Below are 24,769 nucleotides of genomic sequence, written 5' to 3'. Positions count from 1 at the left end.
TCCTTTCTCCCTGCCATTTTCCTGCAAAATCTTGCTGCTCCTCCGTCTCCTCTGCGTGCTTGGCTGCCCCGGTCTTCCTTGTGGTTGATGGATCCGGCGCCGTATGGTACGGATCTGCCTTCTCATGGCCGGTCTGGAGCCATGAGGTCCGGTGTGCTCTTCGCCGGCGCTAACGGCGGAGCTGTCGGCCGGTACCGCCGACGGCGCCGTCAGACGTCCTCGCAGCGCCGTGGTCCTCCCAGCGGTGTGCTGCAGATGCTGCTGCGGGGGGCCGTGCGGTGGAGGGCGGGCATGGCTTGGCTCCCCTTCGTCAAATCCTGGTGGCGGCCCAGAGCGAGTTGGTGGGCAAGTTGCCAGTCACACAGATCGAGCCCTGACCCGTGCCATCTCCTCTGCTCCCAAGGGAAAGCGAGGCGAAGAGCGAGAAGGGAAGAGCGAGAAGGGAGGAGGAGCCAACAAGGGAGGGGAGAGGGGTTGGCACGCCCATGGTTTTTTTTATAAAATATTGGATCAGGATTAATTGCCGCGGTTCAAATTAGGGTTCTATTTGCAAACTATGCAGGGAATAAATGTACAAGAACACGTGTGACCGCTTATAGAGTTTGGGTTGCTGATTGTTCACTGGTCGCACTCATGCAAATGCACAGTAGGTATGTGGCGGCAGTTGTATGAGTTAAAGGCATGTTTTAGTGAATAAAGTACGGTATCAATCTTGCTGGAGGTACAGAATGTTTATAGACCGAAACTGAAACTTTTCAGCACAAGTGAGTTTGTGGTGGAATCCGCAAATCATCTGCCCTGCTTTCTAACATTTGAACTACTCTACTCATGGATGGTCGGTTGTTAGGCTGCAGCTGTATGCAGCACAATCCAATTATTATCAGTTTTTTGACAATCTCATTATCAACACTAATCTCACCAGTATTCAGATAGTATTCCTCCAAGTGATCGTAAACCCATTGAGGAAAATATTTGCTACTGCTATATGAATCATTAATGATGTTCTTGCTCCGACCATCTCAAGGATCATCACCCCGTAACTATAGACATCAGACTTGCTACTTATATGTCCAAATTGCGGTGAGAAGACCTCCGTAACTATAGAGCTCTTTTTGGCCCTTGGAAACAATACCCTAGCAATGTCACAACATTAACATGAGAAGTTGTCATAATGCTTGCTACCTCGTTTATGAATTCCTGCCCATCATCCTTGGAATTGTTGAGAAGCTTCACTGCTACGAGACGCCCATTTGGCAGGCTGCCCCTGTAAACAGTACCGAAACCCCCTTTCCCTAGCTTGTGGGCGAAGGACTTGGTCAATGTCTTCACTTCTGAGTAAGTATATCTCTTTAGGTACGGAGCTTCATTTTGCAAGAATGATTCAATGGTTGGAGTCCGTTTGGAGTACACGGCACACATACAAAGGAGAAGCAATAGTAAAACTGCACATGAGATGGCTGATACCATATCTGCAGAATAATATTATGTAGAAATGTCATTAAGCATGTGACACAAGTCTAAATTGTAAATTTGTATCAATATAGATAAGGAAACACTGAAAGATTAAAAGGATATATAGAAATGCAAATGAAAACAACCAAAAGACAAAATCGCGCCGTCTCAAAAAACACACACAACGATTTCTTACAAATTTCTTGGTGGGATAATGATAATCCTTCAGTATTATGTACTATTTTTTCTTAGGAAAAACTAAATATACTTATCCACTTATTCCCTTTTTCTCCTTGTTGCTTTCCCTTCTTCTCCAGCTTCTAGGAGGTTTTAGGATTTGGGTTAGACATTTTGGGATTTGTGAAATAGGGTTTAAGTGTATGGAGGTGGGTTGGGAGGAAAGGCCATGGGCAGCGGCTTGAATAGCAGTGGGTTGCAATATCTAGACTAGCGGTGGGAGACAGTAACCAGACCAGCGTTGAGCAGCGGCACGCTGATGGAGCCATAGGGTATGGTTGGGGCTGGTGGATGAGGGTCTAAAGAAAGAGAGAGAAAAATAGCGAGAAGGTGGGTGGAGGCATTAGGGGGTTGAATAAATCCATTGGAGGCAAGGTGGGATTTGAGCTTTTGCTGGGATCATTGTGATGGGGCAAGCAACGAGACGATAACACATCGGACGGCAGCATAAGGAGGATGGAGGAGCAGCAGTCGGCGGAGATGGGTGAAAAAGAAAATACCAAGGGAAAATAAAAGATAATATACTTGAGTGCTATATGGCTTTTTTTTTTTGCAACGGCTACAGAATTAGTGTAAGCCAGAGAAAACAAACTTCTACACTATATGAAACTATGCACTTTTGTTTGAAATTATCACAAAAATACAAGTGCCAAGAATAGAGAAAGTCGTATGGTTGTCATATGAGAGTTTTTCCTTACATGTTATGTACTGCTTCTTTGAGCTTCCACGCCCTGCAACATGTAGCGTGTCTTGTTAAGTTCCTGAGGAAATGTTGTAACAACTAAACAGCAACTATTAGCCTGCTAATTTTCATAACTATCTAGCATAAGATATTGTTGAAGCCAGATTTTGACACGTATGGGATCGGCGTCAAGGGAGAAAATGATTGGCCGATATGGTGGATTAAAAGGTTACGATTGGAAATCGGCCGATTGGTGCTACAGTTGGGAATCGGCCGATTGACGCCGCAAATATTTTGGCGGACGGAGTTGGTGGAGATCGGCCGATTGAAAGGTTGGAGCGATTGGGCCAATATGGGCTTAAAGTGGGTCGGAGAAAGCAGATAGAGGAAGATTGGCCCGTGATAGTACAATAACCAACTCCGATACGAGTTTGTGATTGTCGGCTGTATCATAGCCGATTATCTTTATATAGCAAATCGGCGGATTTGCTGATACGCTTTTCGAGATCGGAACCTTAGCCGATCGGAACCTTTGAAATTTGACACGTTTTCTTCCTTGCCAATCAACATGTCAGATTGGCTGGCATGCCGCGCGAACCGCACCAGGACGATTACCCGAACAGGAGCTAAGCAGATTCTCCCAGGTCGTGTGTCCGACGCTGAGGGTCAATCGGCTGACTTTTAGCTCCAACAGATGCTCACAGTATACCTGCCGATTGCACAGTCAGCTATAATCCATATCCATTCAAGTTCAACTAGTGAACTATAACCACGAACCACCAAGACGTGTGTAACCGTGAACTGGTAGGGATACAAATTCCAGTGAAAAAAGGGATCGGTTTTGAATACATTTTATAATCAAATATGCAATTGTATTTTTTTATGGGCACCAAAATCTAGATGTGATTCCAATACTTATTTAAAATTATACCTAAGCATTTTTGGCCTGGTGGGCGTGGTCAACGAAAACCAAGTTCGAAAAAGTTTTGAGCTAGCTCGAGCTCATCCAGACAATTTATTCGACTTATTTTTCAACTAAAAAAGAGCAGAAGCCTGAGCTCGGCCCGAAAAATCAGCCCGACAACGCCCATGGGGCGGTCGTGGGCACGAATTTTCAACCCGAAATGAACCGGGCTTTTTCGGCCTGGCCCGAAAAATGCTCAAGTCTATTTAAAATAAATGGCAGAAAGTACAAACACATATAATAGATTTATTTAGAACTAATGAGAAACCATTTAGAATGCATGTTATGTCCTGTGGGCTAGTATCATCAATCAGCCATAAAAATAAAAATGGATGATAACCAAAGGCATCATAGCTTAGGCATCGATATATATGACATTGATATTGCTTGTTTTAAACGAATGCATAAAAGAGACAATTTGGACAGAGATTTTGGTCATAAAAGGCATCATAGTTATGTGGTTTAGGCATCATAGTCCAAAATCAGATGTCTTTGGACAGAGATTTTGGTCTAGCAAAATGTTATGTGGTTTAATATCAAAATGCACGTACTGCACCCGCGGTGAAGATGTTCAAGTCCTCGAGCAAGGCCAACTGTAATATCAAACAATTTGTCCCAACTTAGTGATCTTTCCCCTTCGGAGCCTTGTCCAAAAGCAAATCTTTCGAGGGAACCGTTAGGCATGTACTCAGAAATTAGAGCTCTTTTTGATCCTTGGAGACAATACTCTAGCAAAGCCACAACATTAACATGGGAAGTTCTCATGATGCTTGCAACCTCATTCATGAACTCTTGGCCATCATCCTTGGAGCTCTTGAGAAGCTTCACTGCTACTTCACGGCCACTTGGCAAGCTGCCCTTGTAAACAGTACCAAAGCCCCGCCCTTGTAAACAGTACCAAAGCCGCCTTGGCCTAGCTTGTGCGCGAAGGATTTGGTCATTCTTTTCACTTGTGAATAACTGCGGGGTGTTTAGGAAGGGGTGCTAAACTTTAGCACCTCACTTTTAGCACACTTTTAGCACTTGAACTCCCAAACAGGGGTGCTAAAAGGTGAGTGCTAAAGTTTAGCATCCTTATTTTCTTTAGCACACCCAAGGGGTGCTAAAAGGTGCTAATGGGTGCTAAAAGTGGTCCCCAAGCCCACTTTTTCCCTAGTTGCCCCCTCTCTCTCTTCTCCACTTTTTTCCAAGCCAGTCATAAATAAGGGTAATGTAGTCATTTCTCATCCAAGATGCTAAACTTTAGTACTGTATCAAACAACCCCAAGTGCTAAACTTTAGCACTCCATTTGAGGGTGCTAAAGTTTAGCATTGTATATCCAAACGGGACCTATATCTCTTTGGGTGCTGAGCTTCGTGCTTTTGCAAGAATGATTCAATTCTTGGAACACGTTCCAATCCCCCTTTCAGGGACATTCTACCGCAAGATTTCTTATAACACAGAGCGCACACTAAAAGGACAAGAGGGAGTAAAATTGCACCTGACACAATGGTTATTATATCTGCAAGAACAATTAAACAATACAGAATTCATAATGATGTGGCACAAGTGTTATCTGTAAATTCATTTCAATATAAATAAGAACACTGAAAGTGCAAAAAGGACCGCCATAAAGAGAAGTGTTGGCGCCTTTTTCGGCCAACACACGAGTGCGCTAGTTCATGGGTCGCAAATCAAATAGCACAGAGGCTGCACAGACCGGTCAGACCGGTCTGGCAACCCGGTCAGACCGGTTTCCCAAGGTTCGGCTTGAGCCGGTCGTTCGAGGAGATAACAGCCACATTTACGTAATGGAGGATGGCTAGGTTTACGAGCAAACCAGCAAAGGGATAACCAACACACTTACATGGTGAAGAACGACTAGTTTACGAGCAAACTAGTAAAGGCCGTCGAAGCTCTCGCCCGGGAGGGACCCCGTTAGGGCATGGACGTCGCCGGCGTGCCCTAGGTTGACCAGCAAGCCTAGAACGCCATCTATGGTCATGGAGTACAGTAGATGAACAGCATGGAGGTTGGAAAAGTATTAGGGTTGAGAAGACAAAAGTAAGTTGTAGATTGATTCGATTGGGATGCCCTCAATCGACCGTGGCCTTTTATATTTATAGGGTGGCAAGGTCTTGCCCAGTAGGAGTCGAAGATTACATAAATCCCGTGTCAAAATACAACTCCTAACTCGGATTAGGCTGGGTAGACCGGTCAGACCGCCCATCCAAACCGGTCTGACCCGGTCAGCTCAGGGCTGAATCTTGTCGAAGCCGTAACTCTCTCATCCGGACTCCAAATTAGGCGTTCCACATATGCATTTCGATCTTCTCGACGAGATCTACGCAATGGTGAAGTCCAATATGAATTTTGAGCACTTTGATCTGACCAGTTTGACTTCATCATATCAGCCATATCTGCTAACTTTGGTGTCATTCTAGATGCTTATTCGTCCCTTTTAGCAAAATCACGTCTAGAGCATCCGAAACGACTCCTTTGTCCTGCACAATTCATATTCAAGCTAAACTTGCAAAATACCAAGAGTTAGTTCAAGCAATTCTGGTCTTAGCCTCGCATATCTCGGACCGTGCCACTTTGGGCGTCAACAAGAAGGAAAGGAAAAGGTGAGTTTTTTATCCCATAAGTATTGCAAAAGTGACTTTCATATTTTATATTTTAATTGGTGCAAATCAGCCTCTTAACTAACTAAATAGGTGCACTGGTCATCTTCACCTCGGCTTAATAATGGTTTGTACCATCTGATAGCGGTTTCAGCTACGTAATCCTCGAAGTAATCACTTGTTGTCATGCCATATGCTGAGTAGAAAATATAAGCTCACTAAAAGTTTCAAAAAATATTTCTAAACTGGATTTCCTATAAAATTTAGGCTTCATAACAAAATCCTCTTTAATCAAAGCTGAGCCACGCATGATCCAAGGAGGTTGTGCCCTCTTAGCTCTTAAGCCGTGCATAGAAACATGCAAGGCAGCAGCATTACAATGATGAACAGCATGGCCTGGCGATTCCCATCCTTCTCCCTCCGAAACCATTATAGTCGTCGCTAACAAGCTTGCAACGGTAAAGAGAAAAAATTTATGGGAGAAGTAATGAAACCGAATCGCACCGGGCTGTTATAGAGGTCGGCTCAACTCGCATCTGACATGGCTGAAAGATTACATGACCTAAAATGCTGGCAGATGGCACTAAATCATTGTCAGTCAAGGTGGGGATGCAATAGTTTAGTTAGTTAAGGAGTTGATTTGCGCTAATTGAATATAAGATGAAAAATCATGCTTTTATAATCCTTAAGAGCAACTCCAAGAGGCTACTAATCTTACCCCAATATCTTTTTTGGGAAAAAAAAAGAGAAAAAATGAACTCCAACAATCCACCTAAATCTTCCCTAATTGTTTAGCGACGCTAAAAAACAGCCTGCCACCGCGTATATTTTAGCGTTGTCATTCCTCCCCCAATCCTGATTCCCGCACACCCGCGCGTCCCTTCCGATGGGCCCAATACGATGACGTGACCTGTGTTTGAAATATTGGGGGCTATTTATTAGCGATCTGCTGTGGACTGATATGTTTTTGGAGGAAATTTTTTTGGGAGAACCCCCAATACATAGTTTTGGGGAAAAATTTTTTAGATACTCTTGGAGTTGCTCTAAGGGATGAGAAATACACTTTTTCCGAAAGAGAAAAACCAAACGGAAACACATAGACCAACCTAAAGAGGGAAGAGTACCTCTCGAGGGAACGAAAAAAAGCTCAAGGAGAAAATTCTACTACTTCTTGCAGAGTTTCGGTGAAATTAGGTTTAGGCAAACAAAAGCAACATTACTCATTACGTGAGCTTGTGTAGTTGATGCAAAATTATCAAAGCAATATAAGGACCGTAATATAAGCACAGAAGGGGGACAAATAGTAATAGACACCGGATCTTGTTGTGAGGTCTTACGTGGTATGATTTTCTCCTCTGGTAATACTGTATTAAATTAAAAATAGATCTGGTTAAATTACTGTAAAATATTGAAAGAACAAAAAAGAAGCGTTGATAATATCCAAGACATGCATGGACACCTGAATATCAATGATGCCATGATGGTTATTGTCATTTTATACTAAACCCTCTTTGGTAGGGCTCTATGTAGCTTCGGCTTCATCTCCCCTCACAAGGCTCCACTCGCACCAATGCAAAATGAATTGAGAGATAGAAGGAGGCGACGAAGCGAAATTTGTAGTTTTCCTTGCTTCTCGCTACATTGCGCTACAGTAGCAGAACCAGAGCACCTCGGAACTGTGGCAAAAAAACCTTTAGTCAAAGTCGAATCGAACCCAGTCCTCAGGGCTCACGACGCACTACGCTAGCCGTTTGAGTTATGGTTCTTTCTCGTATGGAATGCACCCGCAACCCTATTTAATAGGGGCACATATGGAAAAATACCTCCTAATTAATCACTCCTTGGTAAGCACAATCATGTCCTAAACGACATGTTTTATGAGCATGGAGGGAGTATAAAAGATATATTGTTTTCGAAAGAAACTCAAGAGCTCCTCAGCTAGTCAGCTCAACTGACCAAGGTAATGCTTTCTGGACTTGGGCTTTTAGGCAGCCTTGGAAACATCATCTGTAGCTGGCCGTCCAAAAAATCAGCAGCCAGTTGGGCCAGAAGCCAGTGGCCTTCTTCCTCCTATCGGCTTGGCGGCCTGGGCCGTGTGAGTTTGAATTTGAAAGGAACGGCCGAACGGGGTAGGCGCGCGAGGCTCATTGGCCGCCACGTACACCGCCACCACCAGTCAGCTGGACGCGGAGACTGGGCGCAAGTCAAGTAGTCAACTGTCAAAGTCCCATCATCAGGCCGCTTGAGAGGTTGCGACCTCTCGTCTCCACGCGACCACGCCCACAAGGCTACGGGAGCACATCACATTAAGCATGTATTTAGTTTTGAAATCAAAGCTAAGCATCCATACATAGCACTGTGGCATTGTTTGAGTTCACTGGCGCTATTTTCTTTTCACTGCGAGCGTGGTCAATAGGCCTGACTCTTGGAGTGCTTCGTCTATTTAAACACCTCGTACCTAGCTTCCTGCATCTACTACCTTGCCTCCTTGCTTGCTTGCTTAAACTACCGTGCTTGCTTGTTCTTAGCCATGTTCATCTACGACATGGCTTAATTTTTTTTTCTTCTTCCACTTCTCCGTACGGCGGGTGATCCATTCCCTGCCTTTGATCCGAATGTTCGTATAGAACAAGATAACGACGGTAACCTTCCCTTCAATCTCAACGAGCCAATATTGGAGGATCACAAGAACGGTATTGTGTCCATTGTTACTCAGTTTGCTCTTTCCATTTATGATATTCATAGCAGCCACTTGCAAATGTGGTTTCCTTTCTCAGTTTGTTGTTTCCTTTTTCAACAGGAATTGATTTGAACTTGCCACTTGATGAATTTGGTGTTGTTGACTTCGATTATGTACAAAACCTCTCAGGTAAGCCATGGCTATTATTTGACGTGGATTTGATTTGATCTTGTCACTTGATGCAATTAGATTTTTTTATTAGTAAGCATGGCAATTATTTTGAATGTGCCATTAGATAAACCTGCATGCCGTATCTACTACTCCGTGAACTATTGTTTTTTTAACATGCGCTTGTTTAATTTCTTTTAATAGAACAAGTCGTGGCTAACAAGTGATTATTTTTTTAATAGAATATGCTGCTCCCGTTGAAGCAAACCATCAAAGAAAAGACATGACAGAAGACCTCAGAAAATAAATTTATCAATCATTGTTGGCTAGAAGCAAGAATGGAAAACTAGGCAAGAAAGATACAACAATCGTTGCTGATCAGTTTGGAGTGCACATTCGGACATTTCAGCGCTTATGGAAGCAAGGTAAAATCCAACTTGCAAATAACATTCCGATTGTGGTTGCTAGTCGAAAGAAGGGTAGAAGTGGTCGTAAGGCAGTCCCTCTAGATTTAGAACGATTGCGCAACATTCCTCTCAAGCAAAGAATGATCATAGAAGATGTGTCCCGTAAACTTGGTATTAGCAAAGCTAGGATACAAAGATATTTGAAAAAAGGTTTGCTTAGGCACCACTCTAGTAGCATCAAACCATACCTCACAAATGCTAACAAGAAGACTAGGTTGAAGTGGTGTGTTGATATGATTGAGCAAGGTTTGGTTGATTATCCAAAATTTAAGGATTTGTTTGACTTTGTGTTCATTGATGAAAAATGGTTCTACCTCTCTCAAAAATCTGAAAAATATTATTTGCTGCCCGAGGAAGATGACCCACATCGCACTTGTAAGAACAAGAACTACATCCCTAGGCTCATGTTCTTGTGTGTATGTGCTCGGCCAAGGTTTGGGAATGGAGAATGTGTTTTTGATGGAAAAATAGGTTGTTTTCCACTTGTCACTTATGAACAAGCTAATAGAAGAAGTCACAATCGTATTCGTGGAGAAGAAGTAATCAAGCCAATTACATCAATCAAAAGGGACGTGATCAGAGATTTCATGGTAAATAGAGTATTCCCTGCAATTCGAGCCAAGTGGCCAAGTGAAGATGTGAACAAGCCAATTTTCATACAACAAGATAATGCACATTCTCATTTAAAAGTGGATGATCCTATTTTTTGTGAGGATGCTAAGCAAGATGGGTTTGACATTAGCTAATTTGTCAACCACCGGATTCTCTGGATTTTAACATTCTAGATTTGGGGGTTTTTTTAGAGCTATTCAAGCTATTCAATACAAGAAGGATGCAAAAACAATTAAAGATCTTGTTCCAGCTGTGCAACAGGTAAATGATCAGTTGTTTCTAATAACAAGATAATGCACTTGTTTCATTGTTTCTTCAATAACTAATTGATTGATTTCTTCATCACATTTTTGTAGGCATTCTTAGAGTACTCTCCATGGAAAGCAAATAGGATTTTTGTAACACTACAAAGTGTTTTGAAAGAAGCCATGAAGCTCCAAGGATGCAACAAGTTGAAGATTCCTCACATGCAAAAATAAAAACTTGAGAGAGAAGATAGGCTGCCATTGCGAATCTCCTGTGAACCTTCCTTGCTAGCTGAAGCCATTAGTAATCTCCCTGCAAATTAGAAGATGGAAATTAGCTTATGCAAATTAGAAGATGCAAGTTACGGATCCTACAATGTATCTTAGGTTAAATGCATGTACCTTACTGATCTTGCTTTGCTTCATCTTCTTTGTTGGTCTGGGGACTGATCTTTGTTTGCTTCATCTTCTCATTGTGCTCATCCAACTTCTTTACAACTTCCTGGGGCACAATGATGGTGTTACCATGCATTTCAAGTTTTTCCACATCAGGAACGAAGAACTCACAATCAAACTTGTCCACGCCATAGAAGAACCTTGCTGGCACATCGTAGTCTTCATGCAAAAGGCCATAACGGGCACACCTGCGAGCGTTGCGGCGAGCTTGGAAGCAGGCTTCTCTAAAGGCGCCGCCAGTGTGGAACATGCCACAACGAGGACACTGTACCTCCTCGACGGAGTCCAGCGGCTCCACGTTGTCTAGCTCGCCGGAGTCCGGCAACTCCTTGGGCGTCATCTCGATGTTGTCCAGCGCAACGGAGTCCAGATCAGGTGCGACGGAGTCCGACAACTCCTGCGACGTCATCTCGACGTTGTCTAGCTGCAATTCGAGCGAGCGTGGACGCGAGCGATCCACGCCGCGAGCGTGCGGCGAGCTCACCATGCGGTGAGCGTACGGCGAGCGTGCAGGTGAGCGTACGGCGAGCGTGCAGGCGAGCGTGCGGCGACCATGCGGCGAGAGTGCGGCGACCATGCAAGCAAGCGATCCATCCGTGGTGGCGAGGAACGGCGGCGACGTTGTACTGCAACGATGAATGGAGTGCCACGCTGTCGTGCGGCAAGAATGGCAGTGCGACGCAATAATGGGTTGCGAGTGAATGGTCGACAAAGGAAACGAAGCGGCAAATGCAATTAATGCTCGGCAGCGCGCGTGATTAGCGAAGGAAGGAAGCCGAGAGGATTCCAGGGGCAAACGCGACCACGTACGGGTCACGCGGCCACAACGACATGTTTCACGAAAACGTAGTAGAGGCCCACGACGACATGTTTTATGAGTACGGAGGGAGTATGTTATAAAAATAGGCACCTATTTTTAAATTTTGCAAAAAAAAATAGACCAGTGCAACCCAAGTAACCAACCATGGGATGGCAAGCGGAAATTAGCACATTGATTGAGAAAAAAGATTCAGAACACATTAAAAATTTAAAATACTCCATTCCTTTGCTCATACCTCAAAACATCATCCAAATAGTCACAAGCTATTCTGAAAGAGAATGTTATTGTATCTCTCAAAGAGTCCAAGTGCTCAAAAAAAATTATGGTGAGAAACATAAGATACAGCTCCAACCAAAATTACAAATAGTCAGGGGCGGAGCTACCCTATCGGCGGGGTGGGGTGGTCGCCCCAGCTACTTGTGTTCTAGCCCACTACCCCTCTTACACCTCTAGACAGTGGCCCTTGCCCCTACCCCGTCCGTTTTTCTGCCGAGCACGGCGTCGGGCGCCATGGACGATGAGCAAACGACGAGCGCGAGAAGACAGATGACCTTGTGTCTCCTGTCTGGTATTGTTTTCTGGGCCATCCCAACTTCCCAAGCGCTCGGCAGTAGTAGCCCATAGGCCATAGGTGAAGCGTGAAGGCTCAAGGGCCAAGTCAATAAAAATCAACGGACTCCCGCCATAGAGTCCGTCCACTTCCCAAATTGTCCGTCCAATTTCCATCCATCCGCCTGGGGGTCTGCTGGTCTGCTGCTTCTAGTGCTCGTGCTTGCCGTGCGAGCGTGTACAGCAGGAGTGTCGGTCGGCGGTGCACGGCTCAGGTGATGCATGGACCAGAAGTAGTAGGTGGCGTATGGGGCCATGGGCGCGATGCAGGTGCATCATGATGGTGATGGTCTTGGAGAAACAGGACGAGCAGCAACCCGGCACTGGGTGTATGATCGCTTCAAAATTACTCGTTATACAATTTGATGGTTCATCTATATGTGCAAGAAATATAAAATTACTCTTTAAATTTGAGGTTACATCTTAAAACTTCATTTGCGTTGCTTATCGACTTTTTTGCTATAGTTTGTGGCGATTGCAATATATAATTTTGGTGAGAATTTGTGCTTTTTAACTTGTAGTTAAGTCAAGTCGCCCCAGCTATATATTTTTCCCGGCTCCGCCACTGCAAATAGTGCATGCATGATGAGCTCATCATCGACGACTGGAATCCCGAAACTCCCGTAATCTAGGTTTCCACCAGATGAAACTAACAAAAGTTATGCACCACTGAGTTTTATTAATCCCAGTTTATTTGAAGCGAATGACGATACGCTTCAATGCCTCCAAGGCTCAAACCTTCGAACCCGGCCCGTGCTGGACACTGTACTCTGCTGGTTACCGCATGCGTACGGGCACGGCAGATCTTCGGCAGCACAGTAGGGCCCAAGAAGGCAAAAGTTGTGAGCAACTAAAACATCCTCCCTTGACTGCAACCTGAGAGATCGCCATTCAACAAATACGAACATAAAAAACGCGTGGCGGTGGAGTGATCCTGTGATCTTCTCGCGAATTCATTCTCTTCATACTGACATATTGCGTACGTCGGGTTGGCCGAGGCGCACGTCACATACCGTATCGTTTGCATCCTGATTAATCTGAAAATGGTAATCTTTTTGGCTCCGATGAGCACGCATTCACGGCGCCGGCATCGACGGCAGCTCATGGCTATACACCTAACAAGAGCATCCGGCCGCTCAATCCTTTTCGGCCGCCTCCTCTTTCTGGTCTATCTAAAGGTTAAAGCGTGGCCTAGCATTTCCCACCATTTTTACACGACCATAAACTCGCATGCTTCCTTCGTTCGCAGGTCAAGTTAAATCCCAAGCAAACAAGAACCATTAAAGTAAGCGCACAAAAAACAGAAGGAACAGGAAAAGAATCTGCAAGTCTGCAACGAGGAACATGCCGCGAAAACAGAGGCAGGCGGACACGCGCGCGCGGATGAGATCATCGGCCGGTGGCGTGCCACCAACAACCGGAGACCCCAACCGCCCGTGTCAACCAATCACGGCCCGCCACGTCCCCCGCTGCCACCAACCGCCTTCCCCCCGACCGGGGCAAGTCAAAATCGTGCACCACCTCGGCACAGCAACAAAGAGTTAAAAGTTTTCGCGGCCTGCCCCGACACCGCCACCAAACCACGAACCAGATATGTCTCGAGGCAGAGCGCCCGGTAAGCCGAGCAGCGACCGTGCAATTACGTGACAGCCGTGCGCTGCAAGTCAGAGGCGCTTCTCGGCGAGCCTCGCCTCGCCTCAACCCCGCCCATGGCGCTCCTCGTCGTGGCGCTCGCGCGCCTCCTCCTCCTCCTCGCCGCCGCTTTCCCCCTTGCCGCGCCCGGGGCCGCCGACGAGAAGTACTACGACCCCGGCGCGTGCCCCAAGTCCCTCCGCTGCGGCGACGGCGTCGAGGTCCACTACCCGTTCTTCCTCGCCAACAACTCCTACTGCGGGTACCCCGGCATGGCGATCGCCTGCGAGGGCGGGCGCGCGACGCTGCGGCTCAAGGACGACAACTACACCGTCCTGAACATCGACTACGAGAACCACACCGTCACGGTCGCCGACAAGGAGGTCCTCAGCGCCGGCGCCGGGGACTGCCCGCGGGTGACCCACAACGTCACCGTCCCGGCGGAGACGTGGCTCAACCTGTCGACCACCGCCAACGACGACCTCGCCTTCTTCTTCGGCTGCAACTTCACGGAGGCCACCCCTCCGCCGCCGCCCATCCCTCGGATCAACTGCAGCAGCTTCCCGGGAAGGGACAGGGAGTCTTACGTGGTGGCAAAGAACGACGTGCTGCCGCAGGATCCGTGGCCGGGGGCGTGCAAGGAGGTGGTCGTCGTGCCGGTGCTCAAGGACCGGCTCTTCAGCTCTGACGAGTACCTTCCGCGCCTCAACAGCGACGGCTACGGCAAGGCGCTGAAGCAGGGGTTCCAGCTGACCTGGGACCCCAGCCGGGGGCCCTGCTTCCTGTGCGAGAAGTCCAAGGGCCAGTGCAGCTACAACCAGAGCGGCCAGTTCTTCGGCTGCTTGTGCTCCGATGGCCGCGTGCGCGACGAGGAATGCGGTAAGTCTTTACACTTGAGTTGCAACTTGAGTATCTACTCTTTTACTCCCTTTTTAAAACTTTCAAATTTACACTTGAGTTGCAACTTTGCATCGCGCCATTTTAAAGCATCTACCGTGCACACCCTTCAAAGTTCAACCACGACTAGTACTGTGTCACTGGTTAAGTTTTGAGTGTATAGGTGTATAGGATGATACATACTTTACCTTGCTGTTGAGTAGGAAAGAGCTCCTTGTGTTGCCAATAGCTTGGTGGAGACGACGTGACTAACGAACCGCCGGTCTTTACCGGTAGAACTGAACATAGCTTCCAGACCGCACAACGCAGAGCTCTTGTTCTTTCTTTAAGTTTACCGGCTACTCCGCCGCAGTGGTTTGCGATCTTTTAGGAGGGGAAAAGCTATAGGTTGCTCGGGTGTTTCAGGAGCCCTTGTCACTCGATTTTGGCACCGTCCAATGTCTGGGTCTATGATTTTGGCTCTGCTCGCTTGAGCTATTGCTGCGGCTGCAGCTGCATCCTACCTATACAAAAGTACTGTAGCATTGAACTAAAAGCGACAGCAACAGCCGCAGTAGTAGCTGAAACGAACACGCTGTTTGTGTCCGTATGATCCTGCCCCGCACTCGTCGCTTTGGTTTGTTTTCTATGTTTCTCTGACAAGGCGGTCCCGCATGGCAGCGGCTGTATTTGTTTTCTGCATCTGCTATTTGATTTTTTGGGAATCGTGGTCTTTTTATTTGACCCCTTGTGGATGAGGCCGACACCATTTCGTCCCCTCCTTTGCCCTCTCGCTAATCGTTTCGCTCTTGTTCTTATCAACTGGTGGGCAACCATAAGGCAAAGCTGACCACTAGTCGCAGCTGGTGGGCGACCAGCCAAGGGAACCAAACCGAGCAAACGATCCGAGCTCTTTTCATGCCATGGCGCGCGATGAAAACGGTGGTCGTCGTCAATTCTGACCTAGTTCAGTGTGCTGCGAGAAGCCAACTTTGATTCTTCAGGCACGCGAGTTCAATTCGATGCGCTCATCCTGTTCGTCAACCATCTGCGGGAGGCGCCTAAAGTCTTTGACCTCGTCCTCGCAATACCGAAAGCTTCTTCTGGTAGCAGCCGTCAAGGAGAGAAACAACCGAATGCTGACGCCATGCTCTGTTTCCTGTACTGTTCTCGGCCCTCCTGTCTTGACCTGTGAGAATGGACCATGACCATTGCAAAGGACTAAGAAACCACACTCGTCGTCTAGTGTCTGCGACCATTCGTTCGTATATCTTGCTCCTCTCCCCCCCTTTCCTCCTCGTTGCATCGGTTTGATCCAGCAATGGCGCCTGCAGAGCAAATGCAGCACCTGCACTTAGCACCACTCCTCTTCACCCTACTCCTCACATCCCTTCCTCATTGCAAGCCACAATCCGACGCCTACTTCCGGTACACCAACTGTGCCCCAACACCTTACCGCTGCGGACCAGTCCAGTTCGACATCGGCTACCCGTTCTCGGTGAACAGCGTGGACCGGCCGGACTACTGCTCAGTCCCCGGGTACCAACTCTCCTGCACAGACGCCAGCAAGCTGGTGACCACCATGAACTCGTCCACCGGGTTGTTCCAGGTCACCAGCGTCAACTACGGCAACCACTTCCTCACCCTCATCGACCTCGGCCTAGCCGAGCAGTCGTGCCCGCAGCCCTACCGGAACACCACCATCTCCGACGCCATGTTCGCGTACACCGACCGCGACCAGTTCCTGACGGCGTACATCAACTGCAGCGCCACATCGTCGTCTCTGCCTTTCGCGTTAGACGTCTTCTCTTGCCTGTCCGGGGGCCACTCCTACTACAGGCTGGACAACGGCACGGTGGCGCCGGACGTGCTGGGGTCGTGCACCTCGACCCTGGTTCTCCCATTCAGCTCGTCCATGGCGGGCTCGCTGGCCGCCGGGAACTCTAGCCTTGGTGATGCGATCAGAGGCGGTTTCGCCGTGCGGTGGAAGGCCGGTGTGGGGTGGTGTGGGGACTGTAGGGATTCCGGTGGGTTCTGCGGATACAACTCCAGCAGTCCTAGTGATCACACATGTTTCTGCCCTGCTGGTACATCTATTGGATCATGTCCGTCAGGTATATTCTGTCTTGGCTTCGAGATCAAACTTTGAACAAGCTAAGGTTGATGTCGTCAAGGCTGATCTGTAGTTGATCAGTAAAAGTAGTCTGATTGAGACATTTAAGCTCTATCATTTTGGTATAGTATGCATATATAGTTCTGACCTGGTATCTATGATTTTACTGGAGCTCCCGATAGTTACCGAATTCAATCTTAGATCGTGGTAGTAGGCCATGTCGCCATGACATATATTATTTTCTTTTCTCTGCGAGAACGCCATGGCATATATTTGACTCGATGTGCATTTACATGGTTCAAATGACCCGAAATGGCTTACGCTGACTGAATGGAAATCAGGTTCCTCTTGAATTGGTCGAATACTTTGTCTTTGGAACCTTTTTCTTCTTTGATGTTGTCACTTCACCTAAACACATAGTTAATTGTTGAATAGAAGATTAGTATAGTAGTAGTAGCATGTTAGGAGTAATTAAGATAATGACACAAGGCAAACTAAGTTCCCTTCCTGAAAGGAAATCCAAATTGGCTTTTCTCATCTCCGCAACACGGATGTTCCTATAAAACGATGGAAATGAAGACCAGGACCTTGATCAATTTTTATCTTTCTTTTTTTTCTTCTAAATGCAGGCTTGATGTCATTGGTTGAGTAGCTTATTGACAATCAACAGATTCTAACAAAGGACCTAACTAAGAATGAGACAAAATTGTAACCAACTTGCATTGCAATAAAACGTAACCCATTGAGACTTTTGGCCTTTTGTAGCAATATAAACTTTTTTTTTGAAAAAAACGAGGTGATTATTGATATACTTGATTTGTGCACTGTTTCATAACTTCTTTTGTTGAATTTGCAGGGCCGAAGACAAAGCCGAGGAAAATAGCGCTTACAATAGGTAATTTCTGGAACCTGTCGACTTTATCAGTAATTTCACGATTCTCCATACATGGGAGTATAATCTTGCATGGGCATGAACTGTACATATTTGATTGTTTAACCAAGCATAGATTATTTTTAAAGATTTCATTTGACTGTTACAAATACTCCACAGTCAGCGACACATAGATCAATAATGGTCTTTGCCCCTTCTAAAAAATATAATGGTCTTTGCCATAAGTTTGGCTTCAGTTGTCGCGATGAGGGAATTTTGGATTTATTATAGATAATAGAAATTAGAACTGTCAGCATAATAGCGAGTGCAAAGTGCTTGAAATTAAACCATTGCTATACCTATTTTGCCATCCTACAAGTTCCCAAATCCATGCGCACCTGGTGTTTCCTGAACGGCTGAACAACATCATCACCATTTAATTTGCGAATTCGCAACTTCAGGGAGCTCCATCGCTGCCGGCGTTCTGTCCTTGCTTCTCGTGGTCATGACGTGCCTGTACATCCGCAAGAGAAGGCAGTACAAGATGAGCTCGTCCTCGAGGCTCCTCAAGTACACGGCCTCCGGCGGTACGCCGCGTTCCAGGGGCAGCACCAGTGACATGGAGTCCGGCAGCGTCCACAGCCTGCAGACGCACCACTTCACTTACGAGGAGCTGGAGGAGGCAACCAACAGCTTCAGTGGCGCAATGGAGATCGGCGACGGCGGCTTCGGCACCGTGTACAAAGGTACACACCAGACGCTGGAACACTCCTAGCTTGGCCAATTTGCTAAGATTTCACACTCTGGGACGTGATTTTTACGTTGGATCGCGGGGATTTGATCGATGTGTTCAGGGCACCTCCGAGACGGTCGCGTGGTGGCCGTGAAGCGCCTGTACAACAACAGCTGCCGGCGCGTGGAGCAGTTCCTGAACGAGGCGGCCATCCTCTCCCGCCTGCGCCACCCGAACCTCGTCCTGTTCTACGGCTGCACGTCCAGCCGCAGCCGCGAGCTGCTGCTGGTGTACGAGTTCGTGCCCAACGGCACGGTGGCGGACCATCTGCACGGCAGCCGCGCCGCGGAGCGCGCGCTGCCGTGGCCGCTCCGCCTGAACGTCGCCGTCGAGGCGGCCGCGGCGCTCGCGTACCTGCACGCCGTCGAGCCGCCAATAGTGCACCGCGACGTCAAGACCAACAACATCCTCCTCGACGCCAACTTCCACGTCAAGGTCGCCGACTTCGGGCTGTCCCGCCTCTTCCCGCTCGACGTCACGCACGTCTCCACCGCCCCGCAGGGCACCCCAGGTTACGTGGACCCAGAGTATCACCAGTGCTACCAGCTGACGGATCGGAGCGACGTGTACAGCTTCGGCGTGGTGCTGGTGGAGCTGATCTCGTCGAAGCCCGCGGTGGACGTGACCCGGGACCGCAGCGAGATCAACCTGGCCGGCATGGCCATCAACAAGATCCAGCAGTGCCAGCTGGAGCAGCTGGTCGACATGGACCTCGGGTACGGCTCCGACGAGGCGACGAGGAAGGCGATGACGATGGTCGCGGAGCTGGCGTTCCGGTGCCTGCAGCAGAACGGCGAGATGCGGCCGCCGATCAAGGAGGTGTTCGACGCCCTCAGGAGCATCCAGGAGGAGGGGACGCTCGGGAAGAAGAAGGACGCGCTCATCGCGCCCCGCTCCCCAAACACCGTGCACGCTCCGTGGGACAGCATGAGCACGACACCCAGCGTTAGCAGCCAGGGAGCATCTTGACGAGTGCAGTGCAATAGGAACTGTCATGACGTCCCAATGTCAGGGAACAGATCCATGGCCGAAAGCTGTCATGATGTTTCAATGTTGCGTGAAATTTTGTCGAGATTTGCTCCCGATGTTTTTAGGTATATATATGTATATTTTTTTTGCCTTTGGTTTATGTAAATTATGCTTCGCTTGCGTATCTTTGAGACAGCAGAAATGTACATAGGAACTGTGACCGTAACAAAGGAAGAAGCAAGGCGCGGTGTGCGCGTGCGCTTCAGCGACGTGCGACGTGCGCGATCTGGATTATCGACGGCCTAAACTGGCAAGCTAAGACATGGTCACTGGAAGAGAACCAATGGGAGGCAATCCACAAAAAGAAGGTTTATTAAAGCAGTAATAACTTCAAATGAAAAACAAACTGGATAGGTGGCAACTGGTACACAACTCGCAAGCAATGGTAGTTTGCAGATTTATTAAACATACACATTTATTTCTTGGGGACAAACTTTTGAAAGTTGTTACCATCCAAATCAACTTTATGTTTCCCGTACTTGTCTATTTGAGCTGCATCCACGCTCAATGCTATAAAAAAAAGTTCCATAGGAAGATATAGCAAAAAGTGGGACATCCTGAACCTTATGCTCACTAGCTTCAGGGAAATGAGAGATATCTTTTTTGAACGAACGGGCACAAGACGGTGCCTATTTATTGATATAGAGGAAAAAGGAACAAACCGGCTAGCCGGTAAGAAAAACAAAAATGTAGTAAAAAAACAATCAATCTCTGTACAATAGCAACGTTGCTAGGTCCTTTGCACCTGCTTTGATCCACCCATCTAGCTCTGCTCGTATCTTCACAACCAATGAGAACGCCGGCATCTCCACCTTTCGGAATACCCTAGAGTTCCTCTCTTTCCATATTTCCTAGATGACTAGCAGTATGAGACTTCTTATTACCTTCCGTAGCATTCTTGATCCGTCAGTGGGTGCGCCCACCAAGCAAGAGCGTTGTCGGCGTGACGCCAGTGGGTTGTCCGACCCATGTGGCCACCATGCTCCAGACCCTTCTGCTGTATCGACATTCAGCTAGGAGGTGTCGACTGGTCTCCATGGTTTGCCGACAGTGTGCACGATGGGCTATGCGTCCATCCCCGCCTCGCAAGGCGTGCGTCCGTCCAGATTATGTTCTGAGTGATAAGCCATGCGAAGAATTTGCATCTTGGTGGTGCCCAGGCTTTCTAGATTGAGTTGATTTCCGTAGAGGCAGTGCTCCCTAGGAATTGCGCTTTGTAAGCAGAGGCTGCCGAGTATTTTCCGTCCGCAGTGAGTTTCCATGTGATGCGGTCTTTGTTGTCGCGGTTGAGCTCGATGTTTTGCACTAGGGCCCATAGCTTCATGAATTCATCAATGTATCTCGGGGAGATTCCAGCAGAGATGTTGAGGTCTCTAATCCATGTATTTAGGTGTAAAACGTGTGCTACCTTCCTCTTCTTTTTTCTCAAAATACTGTATATCCTTGGGGCAATGTCCTTCGGCCGGCGGCCTTGTATCCGGGCTGAGTTTCAGAAGCTTGCTTTTTCCCGGTTCCCTATGTGTATCGTGGTACACACCGCAAAAAGAAGCCGGTCCGCCTCGTCACAAGGTATTCATGTGCCCACCCATACTTTATCTGGCGACGCCCATTCATGCCACAACCATCGTATCCTCAGTGTTCTTGCAAACTTTTCTAAGTTCAGGATGCCCAGTCCGCCATTTTCTTTGGGCAGACAGCTTCTCGTCCAGTTTACTTTCCATTTCCCTCCGATCAGTGCCCCGCTACCAGCCCAAATAAATCGCTTCCTTATTTTGCCAATGTCCTAAAGCACTTCCTGTTGTCTTGAGTGCCGTTAACAAGTAGACCGGCTGAGATGTCAGAACAGATTTCGTCAGGCTCATGCGGCCCGCCATGGTGAGATTCTACCCTTGCCAATTTGGCATTTTCCCTGCAGCCTTATCGTAGAGGGGTTGGAAGTCGATCTTCTTAAGGCGTCGAATCGCAAGTGGAAGGTCAAAGGTATTTCATAGGAAACCTGGTCCGTGAGATAGGCAGGTCAGCTAATATCTTGTTGAGGTTGGTGTTGTTGCAACTGATTGCTGCTACGCTTATTTTTTTTGGATGTTTGTTCTTTGATGTTGCGTACGTCTGCGATCGTTGGCTTTAGAAAAATCGTCGTGTCCTGGAGCGTGGGAGGAGGGCCCCTTGGCGCTACTGGAGAAGCAGGAGGAGTCTCTGAGCTGCTCACCCACCGTCGCCTCACCGGAGTAATCGATTTGATTCTGGCTTCCCATGCTCAAATCAGGTCCACCTGTGAGGAGGGATCGATCGGAGTCGGAGTCGAGGCGCCGCCGACTCCCACCCAGGGACCTCGGCCTGTTGGCCTATCTTATCTTACTATTACTAATTGGAGGCTCCTTTTGAGGTCTCCAGGTGAAGCCATCTAGGATTCCTAGTTGGACAGCCTAGAAAAAGAGAGAAATCCTAGAAATTCTTACCAAAAAGCAAAACATCCGACCATCAATCGATAGATTGAAATCATCATAGCCTTTGGATCTATTATGTTTTCTGAACAATTACCCACCTATGCCATTATGTAAATAGTCTAAAGTAACCCTCTAAATCTACATATAAATTACCCACCTCTACCATTATATAAAATAAACCGAAGTAACCTCCTAATATTCATCCAAATTACCCACTTATACCATTATAAATAATATTTAAAATAACCCCTAATTTGCAATTGAATTGCCTACCACTGTTACTTAAAAAGTTTTAAAGGAACTCCTTAAATTTGCATCTATATTACCCACACATGCCATTAATAATAACATGGGGTAACCCTATGTTTGAATCAAATATCCTTAATTAAAAATATAAAACAATATATAATTCTAAATCTTCTATATCTTTCACTATTGGTATACGATATAATAATTAAGGTCTATACGCATGTTGTGTGTCACCATTTATAAGGATATAAAGTGATGAGAATATAGATTTCTATGCTAAAATTGTATCTCAAACTTAGAGTTCATTAAACAAATTCAAGCGCATACCTGTGATGCACAGTGAAAAGTTAAAGATTATAAATGTGGTTGAAAATATTATAGAGTAATTACTAACCATTTATAAGGATATAAAGTGACGAGAATATAGATTTCTATGTTAAAATTGTATCTCAAACTTAGAATTCATTAAACAAATTCAAGCGCATACCTGCGATGCAAAGTGAAAAGTTAAAGATTATAAATGTGGTTGAAAATATTATAGAGTAATTACTAACTAAAATCTATCAGAATTGGATGAAGATATTAAGTATATATCTACATAAGTATTGTGTTCGAATATTTAACAAACGAGAGGTAGCTTATGGTAATAGTTTTGTAGCAATGTAGTCTCATTTTTTTTTCCATTGGAGACTCCGCATTAGTTCCCACGAGATAAGCTAGAAAAAAGAGATAAATTCTCATAAAAATTAAAAACATCAAACACCAATTCTGTAAACTCTAATAATCATAGCCATTGATCTATTATATTTTCTAAAAAGTTACCCTCCACTGTCATTGTGAAAATATTCAAAAATGAGCTCTAAACCTATATCTAAATTACCGAGCTCAGCTATTATAAAAAATAATCCAAAATAACCCCATAATTTTCATCCAATTTACTAATACACATCATTATAAAGCATAACTTAAAATGTCATTCTAAAATTTTATCTATGTTACCCACGTGTGTCGTTATTAAAAATAACATAAAGTAAACACCTAAATATTAATCTAATTATTTTCGTGTGCATCGTACAGAAATGTCAAAAAGTAAACTAATATATGATTCTAAATTACCTATTTATGCCACTGTTAATATAAAAATACTAAGTTAAAGTATATACACATGATGAGTGTCACCATTTAGACCATTTATACATGTATGTGAGGAATCGATGAAAAATATTGATTTGTATACTAAACATAATGTATGGAGGATTGGAGGTGTGATACAAAATGGAATAAGTACGAATATGGATGAAAATGTGCATAGAGTAATTATTAATTAAAAATCAATCACAACTGGACAAAGATAGGTACATATCTATATAAGTATTATATTGAAGTATTGAAAAAATAAGAGAGTAGTAGGTAAATAATTTTGATTATTAGTTAGGAGTTTAATTTTTAAATAATTTTCAAATACAATAGCTTCTAAAAATATTAGCCCGCGTGGGAGCACGGGTTGATGGACTAGTATATACAAGTGGTACACAAATGAGTTAATTAAACAGATAATTGCTTCTCTGCTCTGCTCCCCTCCCCTTCGCTCCGTCTGATCCCCCTTTAGCAATAGATAGAATAGATAGATCCATCTTCTCCGCGCGAGACGAGACGAGAGATGGACGAGGATGCGCAAGCAGGCGGCCAAAGGTACGTGTGTGCTGACCGCATCGTGTATGCAAGTGCCGGCAGCATCCCCACCCCCGCCTGGAGACGCCCCCGCCCCCGCCACGACACGCCGACATGGGTGTCCGACCCACACTTTACCCTCCGGACGGCCACCTGGCAAGCCCCCAAGTTTCCGCCGGTCATCGCCGCAGCAGCAAGCGTGCCCGCGTCGACGCCACCAGCGATGCCAGCGTCCTTGGCCTGCCGGAGGTGACAGCAAGCGACGTGTTGCAGTCAGAGTGCGCCATCTGCTTGCAGGACTGGGGCGCCGACGAGGAGACGCTCAGGGCCATGCCCTGCTCCCATGCCTTCCACCAACACTGCATCTCCAAGTGGCTCTGCTGAAACGCCGCCTGCCCTCTCTGCCGCCATCGGCTGCCCAGTGCTCCCACTCCCGATCACACGCCGGAGGAGGGAGATGAAGAGCAAGAGGAAGAGGAGGAACACGAGCAGGAAGGTGGCGGTGAGGTGGAGGACTGGGAGTGGGAGGACGGCGCCATCGGCGGCGAAAGCAGTTGAGCATGCTCAGTGGATCGGAGAGCTTTTGATTCTTCTATGTAAAATTATCAAGAGAGGCTAGATAGCTTGCTTATCAACTTCTGTTCAACGCCTGAAATCTGCAAACTGTTGTACTACCAATGCATGCCAGACTCCAGAGTGATCTGCAATTTGCAATGACAGCAAGTTCCGAACAGCAGAATAATACTCCTTTTCCTTTTACTTTAAAGTTCTGAACAACAGAGTGATCTGCAATTTGCAATTTGCAACCGACTCCTTTTACTTAAAACTGAACTGAACTGCTCGTTATATCCTTTTTCTTTTTCTTCGGGGTCCAGCAAAGAGCTCGTGGCCCAATGCCTATGTGTTAGCTCTTGTTTGGTGGCCCAGATGGTTTAATGCGACAGTTTTCCTTTCTGTGTCAAAAGTCCACCACGTTGCAGTTGTGGGCTTCATGCTCTTGACCCTCACTATTAGGCCCATTCAACCATCGTACTGGGCCAGGTAATCATGGAATTTTGCGACCCAACAACTTTGCTCCCATGAATCCGCCGA

General features: G+C 46.5%; 1 protein-coding gene and 1 pseudogene across 2 annotated transcripts; one reads left to right on the top strand and one right to left on the bottom strand.

Moving 5' to 3' along the window:
- Window positions 1-3,804: 3,804 nt before the first annotated feature.
- On the bottom strand, window positions 3,805-4,751 carry LOC140222149 (PR5-like receptor kinase; annotated as a pseudogene).
- An 8,785-nt stretch (window positions 4,752-13,536) lies between these two features.
- On the top strand, window positions 13,537-19,434 carry LOC117847425 (LEAF RUST 10 DISEASE-RESISTANCE LOCUS RECEPTOR-LIKE PROTEIN KINASE-like 1.2). 2 transcript variants are annotated; one of them, XM_034728633.2, is made up of 4 exons: window positions 13,537-14,507; window positions 17,474-17,512; window positions 17,950-18,234; window positions 18,343-19,434. In XM_034728633.2, the coding sequence occupies exons 1-4, from the start codon at window positions 13,706-13,708 to the stop codon at window positions 19,248-19,250; spliced, it is 2,034 nt and encodes a 677-aa protein (XP_034584524.1). In that variant the 5' UTR covers window positions 13,537-13,705; the 3' UTR covers window positions 19,251-19,434. The 2 variants fall into 2 exon arrangements, with proteins under 2 accessions (XP_034584524.1, XP_034584525.1); XM_034728634.2 differs by lacking the exon at window positions 13,537-14,507 and adding an exon at window positions 14,518-16,618.
- Window positions 19,435-24,769: the final 5,335 nt, after the last annotated feature.

Source organism: Setaria viridis, chromosome 3 (assembly GCF_005286985.2).
Source record: "Setaria viridis chromosome 3, Setaria_viridis_v4.0, whole genome shotgun sequence".
NCBI lineage: Eukaryota > Viridiplantae > Streptophyta > Magnoliopsida > Poales > Poaceae > Setaria > Setaria viridis.
This window is presented reverse-complemented; position numbering and strand designations above follow the sequence as displayed.